The sequence below is a fragment of the Ovis aries genome, chromosome Y (assembly GCF_016772045.2).
Source record: "Ovis aries strain OAR_USU_Benz2616 breed Rambouillet chromosome Y, ARS-UI_Ramb_v3.0, whole genome shotgun sequence".
Classification (NCBI taxonomy): domain Eukaryota; kingdom Metazoa; phylum Chordata; class Mammalia; order Artiodactyla; family Bovidae; genus Ovis; species Ovis aries.
In genome coordinates this window covers 8,707,200-8,716,432 of record NC_082741.1, presented here as the reverse complement: position 1 = coordinate 8,716,432, position 9,233 = coordinate 8,707,200, and the positions used below count along the sequence as shown (strand labels likewise).

The window sequence follows — 9,233 nt, the reverse complement described above, 5'->3', positions numbered from 1 at the left end:
TGCGAGCCCCCACCCCGTTCCTGCTCACGCGGCGTGGCGCGAGCCTCCCCTCTTGTGCGCGCGGGGGCCCCGGCCACCGGCGGCGCTAGTCCCCATTCCTACGTGCCCGGAGCCGCCCCCGGCACGCGCGGCGCCAGACCCCGCTTCCTGCGCCCGCGGGGCTAGCTCTCCCCACGGGGCGACGAGAGTCCCATTTCCTGCGAGAGGGGCGCGAGCCCCCGGTTCTTTCGCGCGTGACGCGAGCCAAACCCCGTCTCATGCACCCCGCCCCGTTTCTCCGAGCGCGCGCTGGGCCCCGCGGCTCTTCTCAGGCCCACCCTCACCCGTCATCTCCCCGCCGACTCCCCGCCCGCCCCCTCCCCGCGGGTCCGCCCACTCCCCACGTTTCCCCGCCCCCTCCCCGTGGGCCCGCCCCTCCCCGTGGGCCCGCCCCCTCTCTGAGGCCCGCCTTCCCCCGTGCGCAGCGCTGCGAGATCTCCGTGCTCCCTCCCGCCCCTGGCAGACACTTTCCTTGCAAGTTGCAGCTCAAGTTTGCCCTCGGCCGGCTGGGCTTCTCCGGAGCGTATGGTCAGGCGGCCCCGGAGGCCTGAGCGGCCGCGCCGCCTCTGCGCCCCGCGCCATGGAGGGCGCTGAGCCCCACGCGCGGTCGGAGCGACTGGCGGAGGCCGAGGCGCGGGCGGCCGATGGCGGGCGCCTGGTGGAGGTGCAGCTGAGCGGCGGCGCCCCTTGGGGCTTCACCCTGAAGGGCGGCCGCGAGCACGGCGAGCCGCTGGTCATCACCAAGGTGAGGGGGTGCGTGGGACTTGCACGGTGACAGCCGGGAGGTGGCCTCGAGGGGCGGGGGACTCGTCGAGGTCGGGAGCGCCTGGCGGGGGTGGGTTTCGGGTGGCGCCCCGCCCCGGGACACGCGTTTGCCCGGGTTCCCCGCGAGAACGTGGGGCGCTGGGTCCCGCCTTAGGTGTGTGGTCCGGGCGCCACCTGGGCCGCCCTGCCTTGTTTCCCAGCCCTTTTTGGCTCCCGGCGCCGCGGATAGTTTCAATGGCTCCTGTTTCGGATCTCTCCCCTCCCCCTCTTGGAAAGGGCCTGGCCCTCTCCTGTCACTCCCGGCCTCGCTAGTGTGGTCTGTACGGGCGGGCTAGCCCAAAGGTCTGGAGGGAACGTTCCCACCTGCGCCGGGTGGACAGAGCCTGCCCCTCCTGTGTTAGCCTGTCCGGGTGCGTGTTTCTGCACCCCGCCTTGGACCCGCACCCCTTATCTCTAGGACGTGTGGGCGAGCAGCTGCCGGCAGGCCAGCTTCTCCATTCCCAAAAGCTCATCAATGTTTACTGACGTTTGGCTTACTGCCCTAGATCCTCGGCGCCCTGGATACTTGAAAAAACAAAACAAAACAAAACTGAAAGTTTTCAGAGCCCTTTATAAAAGTGGGATTTGATAATAAGTTGCTAGTGTGTGCGTCCATGGGGTCTTAAAGGGTCAGACACGACTCAGCGACCGAATTGAGTGTGCGTGTGCGTGTGTGTGTGTGTGTAGGGTTTACTTTAGAACTTTGAATTTTTTTGCCTCGAAATAGAAAACCCGTATTGAGACTTAGAAGCTGAGCCTGTATAAACCCGTAAAAACACACACAAACCAGTCGTTTGATTTTCCCCTGTTTAAAACTGTCTCTTGGTCAGTTTCTCTTGGAAGGTCTGGGCCGCACCATTCCTGGGGACAAAGTTCTCTTTAAAATGCAAAAAAATTCTTGGCTCTCAGAAGCATTTAAAGGTGACTTACTGTTTTTTTTTCTCTGCTTTTCTGCTTCACCATGGCTGGAAGCACTTAACTGACTACTAACCTGCCCCACCGGATTGAATTTAGGAGGTGGTGTGGCTTTGTTACCTAGATAACAAGTAAGAGACCAAAACTAATCATTTTATTTTCTCTCATTTTTTTATGGTTATCAACTAGAGACTCTGAGGGGAAACCTGCACAGAATTTTTGTTGAACTGGGGGTTGAGTGTCTTTGTTGTTGTAAGTTTCACCCCGGTGCAACCTATTAATGCATTGAATTCTTTGAAAAGTGGGAGGCAGCTTAGTGAGCAGACTTTGTGCAGGTGTGGTGCTCCCTGCATATGCCTTACAGCATAGTAGCTTGAGCCTTTTAAATAATGCGTTTTACCAGACATTTTGGATGGAAAAGGTTAAGAAGATACCAGGTGAATCCCCCAAACCTTTAGACCTTCAGGTGTTTCTTTTAAAAAGGGGCACACACAGATCCAATTCAAGCTGTCTTCCTCGGATCTGTTGTTAGAGCAGATCGAATAAGTGGTACAACATTGTTGAAGGTAGTGTCTTGCTTTGGGGGCTTCCACTGGGTAAGAAAACTGGCCTAAAAATTCAGTTGTTTTACCGGAAGGTGGGGAAGAGGATTTCAGAGTACCTCCCCCTTTCTCTGTACCCCAAGTCGTAACACCCCAACCACCAAGTTCCTAATGGCGTTACATCTTCCTGTGCAAGAGGGGCCCCTTCTACAAACCAAAGGAGGGGGTGGTAGAGCCTGTGGACACAAACCAGGGCCTGTGCAGACCACTGAGGGCTGTTGGCTCCTGATTTAGCCCCTGATGGGCTCTCCTGGTAGTTGCTATGGTTTGGGTGTGTGGGGCTGTGTGTGTCTGGTGTGGGATTGTGTGTGTGTCGTGGGTGTGTGTGTGTCTGTGTGGCTAGACTGGTAGCAGTGTACACACTGTGTGTGTGTCTCTCTTTGTGGCTAGACTGGTAGCAGTGTACACACTCTGCGTGTGTCTGTGTGTCTGTGTGTGGCTAGACTGGTAGCAGTGTACACACTGTGTGCGTGTGTGAGTCTCTGTGTGTGTCTCTGGCTAGACTGGTAGCAGTGTACACACTCTTCATGTGTGTGTGTGTCTTTGTGTGGCTAGACTGGCAGCAGTGTACGCACTCTGCCTTTCCAGATTGTGCTTCAGGGTTTTGCAGAAATAAAGCTGCTTGTGATTTTAACCTGACATGCTCCTATGTCCCTCCTTTAAACTGCTGCTTGGTTTTTATAGGTGTTATACTGTGACTGGAGATAATGTGGTTTCTTTGCTTAGGATGGAGAGGATTCAGGACAGTTTGGGATGCCCGTGCTAAATTTCCACTCACACTTGTGTATATACATGCACACGTGCATACTGTCACACGCGCATGTGTATTTTTTAACCACATGTTGTATTGTGTGGTATTGGCAGTGTTTCACCGGCTTGCATTTTCTGCTGGATTAAGTCATCAGTGATGTTTGCTCATGATCCAACAGCTGGTTGTTAACAACTAAAATAATTAACTGTCACTTTATTAGGAAAGGATGGAGAAAAGTGTGCCCATTATAATCTCTTAAAAAATGAAAGTAGGTTGTTGTGATGGAGACTGGGGAAAAGTGTTCCACCACCAGAATTTGGGTTAATCCAAGCATTGAGTCTTTTCTTTCCCAGTAGCTACTGAAACATATCTGCTGCTGCTGCTAAGTCACCTCAGTCGTGTACAACTCTGTGCGACCCCATAGATGGCAGCCCACCAGGCTCCCCCACCCCTGGGATTCTCCAGGCAAGAACACTGGAGTGGTTTGCCATTTCCTTTTCCAATGAGTGAAAGTGAAAACTGAAAGTGAAGTAGCTCAGTCGTGTCTGACTCTTCACGACCCCATGGACTGCAGCCCACCAGGCTCCTCCGTCCACAGGATTTTCCAGGCAAGAGTACTAGAGTGGGGTGCCATTGCCTTCTCTGAAACATCTCTAGGGCCCATTAAATAATTGGTCTTCTAACAGTTTTTTTTACATTTAAGAAATTACATGGTTACATGTTAAAGCGCTGGGGTATTTTACAGCTCATTTCTAACAGAATCTGACTTGGAAGAAGCCTGATCCCGTGTAAGATGTATAATGACGAATGTCTCGGTTGAAAGCCTCCTGGGAGTGTACAGCTTTGAGCTGGAGGTGATACCAAGAACTAGGCTAGCTCAGTCCCTGATTTCCTGATGGAGTTTTATTAGCCCATTTTATAAATGGAACAGCCCTGGGGTCACATCTTGAGAAGGGCCCTGAGGGTCAGATCTTGACCCTGCATATCTCTGCTTCTTCTCCAGTTGGAGACATGGGTTCGATCCCTGGGTGGGGAAGATCTCCCTGGAGAAGGAAATGGCAACCCACTCCAGAATTCTTGCCTGGGGAATTCCACGGACAGAGGAGCCTATCAAGGCTACAGTCCACGGGGTTGAAAAGAGTCGGACACGACTGAGAAGTGAAATTAACATCACCACCGCCACCACCACCATGAGGGCTTTTCAGCCTTGGCACTTCTGATGTTCTGGGCTGGATCCTTTTTTGCTGAGTGGGGTGTTTGTGTGTGGGGTCCTTTCCTGTGTATTGTAGGGTGTCTAGCAACAACTCTAGCCTGTACCCACTGGCAATGTAATCCCTTCTCCCATGTGTGACAACCGAAAGTGTCTTGTACTGCCACGTGCCCCCTGGCATAAAATCACCCTCGCTAGAACATTGAAGACGGAAATGGCAACCCACTCCAGTGTTCTTGCCTGGAGAGTCCCAGGGACAGGGGAGCCTGGTTGGCTTCCATCTGTGGCGTCGCACAGAGTCGGACATGACTGAAGCATCTTAGCAGCAGCAGCAGCAGATGAACTGTATGCCACTTTTGCTTTGAAAGGATTTTAGCTTGGAAAGCTGTGCTTTATTCTTCTTTTTGAAGGTGCTTGGGGGCCCCTGGCCTGGCCAACCTGGATGGGGAAGGCTGTCTTCTTCCTCGGCGCTGGCCCTGATAATAAGCTTTATTTACATAGTAAAACTCAAACAAATACTTGCTTCATCTGCATTTTTTGTAGCTGGAGAAAAGGAAATGGGAGCAGGAACTGCTGAGAGCTGTGTTTTATGGGTGCTCAGTGGTGGCTGCTGGCTAAGGAACTGCCTTTTGTCTGGGTCGGAGTCAAGGTTAAAGGGACCCTGGCACCCCCAGAGTGGCATTGTTGGAATCTCAAGTGCATGCGCGGTGAGTGAAGTGAAAGTCTCTCGTTCATGTCTGAGTCTTTGTGACCCCCTGGAGTAAACAGTCCATGGGTAGGCCAGATCCCAACCCAGGGCAGGTTCGATCCCAGGGATAGAACCCAGGTCTCTTGAATTGCAGGCAGATCCTTTACCAGCTGAACCACCAGGGAAGCCCACGAATACTGGAGTGGGTTAGCCGTTCCCTTCTCCAGGGGATCTTCCCAACCCAGGGATCGAACCCAGGTCTCCCACATTGCAGGCAGATTCTTTACCAGCTGAGCCACATGGAATCAGTCCCCCAGAAAAGCAGCCAGCAATATTTGTAACCATTCAGCACCTTGACACTGACTTGTAAGCTTGTGGTTTACCAGGGCCAGGGGAAAAAAAAAAAACCACAAAAGGCCGTATTTTTGTTTTGTGTGTGTGTGCAGCAGAAATAACATCCCTGCCCTAAGGAACTCCAGAGACCTTGACGTGTCCACGTCTCCGAGGCTCTGCTCTGATGCGGGCCCTCTCAGGAGCGTTGTCTGTAGGTTAAACGCTGCAGTTGGTGGGAGTTCCTCTCCATCAGCTCAGCAAATGGAAGACTTGGGTGGGGTGGGGCAGTAGGGGGGTGGTTGGGAGAGGGCCTGACTTCTGAAATGTCTGTGGAGATGCTCGGATTCCAGAAGGCCACCGGGGGATTCACTGGAAAGCCTGAAGTGTGCCAGCTGGGTGTCAGCAGGCCCCCTGCGGCCTCAGGAATGTTTGTTAACCTCGGGAAGGAATGAAGCCTTGCTTCTCCTTTTCATCACATCTTAGATTCCCCTCCTTCCCCTTTCCCCTCCAACCGGGAATGCCAGAGCCTTTCCTTGAGCGCCCCCAGAAGAAAGACAGTCATCCGGGCCTTCCCCGGTCCCAGGGGTGGCTCCTTTGGGACCTTGATGAGTTTCAGGTTGCCTCTTGGGGACCAGGACCTCCTGGGGAGGTGCGGGGGCAGGGAGCTGGCCAGTGCGACCCCTCTCCTGGGTCTCCAGACCCTTAAACCCCTCACTGGACGCAAGGCTATGTCTTTAAATGTCCTTCCCGGTTTGCAAGCTGAAGGCGGGCTGGTGGGGGGGAATCAGGACACACACTGGGGGGTCGGGGTGGGTGCGATTGGCCCACACAGCCAGGTGAGTGATGTCCCAATTCAGAGGTCCTCCTGATAGTGAAGATTCAGAGCCATTGGCGGGTCGCCTTGTGGTCTGAAAGGGGCTGCGTTTTTTATGGGTTGTGCTGAGTCATGCTGATTGGTGACCCGGTAACCCCTCGTTGGGACAAGCTGTTGTCACTGATGTCCCCATATTTGCCCCCCCAAGAGCCAAGCTCTTTGTCAATGACCATTGAAAGTTTTGAAAACAGGGCATCTGTAGACGTGAGCTGTGACTTTTTTCATTAAAAAATTAATTTATTTTAATTGGATGCTAATTACTATATTGTGGTGGTTTTTGAAACATGTATATTAGCATATGTGAAATAGCTGACCAGTCCAAGTTCGAAAAGGGCACTCAAAGCCTGTGCACTGGGACAACCCAGAGGGATGGGATGGGGAGGGAGGTGGAAGGGGGGGATTCGGGATGGGGGACACAGGTACACCCATGGCTGATTCATTCATGTCAGTGAGTGTGAATTTTGGTTTAGTCACAAGTCCTGTCTGACTGTTTGCGACCCCATGTACCGCCAGGCTCCTCTGTCCGTGGGATTCTGCAGGCAAGAATCCTGGAGTGGGCTGCCATTTCCTCCTCCAGGGGATCTTCCTGACCCTTGGGATTGAACTAGCAGCTTCTGCATTGGCAGGTGAGAAATTCTTTACCGCTGAGCCCACCTGGGAAGCCCGGAGCTATGGATTGGGAGCTGATTTATCTCAGCCTCTCTGCGTTTTGCTTGATGTCTGTGTTGAAGCAGAATCCCACAGCCGCTTTCCCAGGGCTCCATAGACAGAAAAGGTGGGTGGGTAAGGGCTGACACCCCCACCTTAGCTAGCTCGGGTACTGTGGTAGCCAGGGCAACTCCTGGGCACGGTGAGGTCCTGGCCACTTTGAGGCCAGCTGCAGTTTGTGTCTGTTCGGAGGAAAAGTGGAGTTCCAAAGACATGTTTGTATGTAAAAATCCACAGTGCGGTTTAAAAAAAAAAAGGGGTGAGTTTCCCGCCCCCCCCACCGCACCACCCCCCGTGCTGAAATACCTTTGCGGTTGGTAGGCCTGTCTGCCAACTGGCCTTCAGGTGTGTCTTTCTCCCCCTGTGCCAGCCTCTGCCTCTCTGGGTCTTGCAAGTTCTCACCCCTGGTCCTCAGGATGTGTTTTCCATGTGGGGATGGGAAGTTGGGCAAAAAACCTTCGGTCCCATCCCCAGCTCTGGTGCTGGAGCTTTGAGGTGCGGAGGGTGTGTGTGTTCTTCCTCTCCTAGAAATTAACTCAGCTTGTTACGTGTTAGTCACTCAGTATGTCCGACTCTTTGCGGCCCCGTGGACTGTAGCCTGCCAGGCTCCTCTGTCCGTGGGATTCTCCAGGCAAGAATACTGGACTGGGTTGCCCATTTGCATTGCCAGGGGATCTTCCTGACCCAAGGATCGAACCTGTATCTCTTAAGTCTCCTGCATTGGTGGTTGGGTCCTTTAGCATATTAGCGCCACCTCAGAATTCCCAGCTCATCTTGACTCACGCATAAACCCGGAGGCTTCTAAGCATGAAAAGCTGTAAACTTGAGGTTTGCATCACACTTCCCCACCGGGAAGGACTTTGCCCTTCCTGGTCCAGTTATGAGTAGTTTGGAACATGTCCTAACGTTCACCCTTTGAAAAAAGAAAATGACTTTGCCCGAGAGCTAAATGTAGAAAGGAGAAGGAGAATGAAAGACTCATTAAAAAATTTGTGGTTTTCACCTTGTCCTAACGAGCTGGGATTTCTTCACTCACCTTTCTATTTCGCGGCTGAAGAAACCAGGCTCTGTGTCAGTGTACAAATAAACCTGGGTCTGTTAATTTCTTTGGGGCCCTTGGGAGCTTTGCTCCTTGTACACTGGGCACAGTGTAAACAGCCAACGAGATTGTTTCAGGATTTAAAGGCTGAACAGACTTTTTATTCAGTCTCATTATCTCTTTTACTTTTCACACGCCGCAGTCAGGCCATCCTTTGAGGAGAAATTTCTGCAAGCTGAGCTCTCCCAGGCTGAACCTTCCACCCACATGAAGGACTTTGAAAGTACTCAGGGTTGCATGGTTCTTTTTGGTCTTTAAAAAAAAAAAAAAAAAGCTTGCCAGTGTTCCAGAGAGGGAGGGTGTAATTTGTAGAACAATTGTTTTCCTGTTACCTGGGTGGATCGGATATCTGCACGGCTCTGTGATACACAGAGCCTCTTGCATTGACCAGTAGGGATGTTAAGGCCCCTCTTTGGGGAAACTTGTCCAAGTACAAGCACAGTAGGTTATCACTGAAAAATAATTGGAGTCACTTGATGAGGATGAAAGAGGAGAGTGAGAAAGCTGGCTTAATACTCAACATTCAAAAAACTAAGATCATGGCAACCATCCCATCAGTTCATGGCAAATAGATGGGGGGAAAAGTGTAAATGGTGGCAGATTTTATTTTCTTGGGCTCCCAAATGACTGTGGACAGTGACTATGACTATAGCAATGAAGTTAAAAGATGCTTACTCCCTGGAAGGAAAGCTATGACAAACCTAGACAGTGTATTAAAAAGCAGAGGGGCTTCCCTGGGGGCCCAGTGGCTAAGACTCTGCAGTCCCAATGCAGGGGGCTTGGGTTTGATCCCTGGTCGGGGAACTGGCTCCTACATGCCATGACTAAGACCTGGCACAGCCAAATAAATAAATAAATCTCATTTAAAAAAGCAGAGATATCACTTTGCTGTCAAAGGTCCGTATAGTCAAAGCTATGGTTTTTCCAGTAGTCATGTTTGGACGTAAGAGTTGGACCATAAAGAAAGCTTAACTGCTGAAGAATTGATGCTTTAAAACTGTGGTGCTGGCGAAGACTCTTGAAAGTTCCCAGGGCAGCGAGGAGATCAAACCAGTTCATACTAAAGGAAATCAGCCTTGAATATTCATTGGAAGGACTGATGTTGAAGCTGAAGCTCCAATCCTTTGGCCATCTGATGCGAAGAGCTGACTCATTGGAAAAGACCCTGATGCTGGGAAAGGTTGAAGGCAGGAGGAGAAGGGGGCAATTG

General features: G+C 52.0%; 1 protein-coding gene across 7 annotated transcripts in view; it reads left to right on the top strand.

Moving 5' to 3' along the window:
- Positions 1 to 439: 439 nt before the first annotated feature.
- The window catches only part of LOC132657142 (protein Shroom2-like), a 141,075-nt gene continuing 132,281 nt past the window's right edge, over positions 440 to 9,233 (top strand). For all 7 annotated transcript variants that reach the window (XM_060408720.1, XM_060408722.1, XM_060408721.1 and 4 more), the window contains exon 1: positions 440 to 784. In XM_060408720.1, the coding sequence (XP_060264703.1) occupies positions 620 to 784 (165 nt within the window). In that variant the 5' untranslated portion in view covers positions 440 to 619. The remainder of the gene's footprint in view (positions 785 to 9,233) is intronic.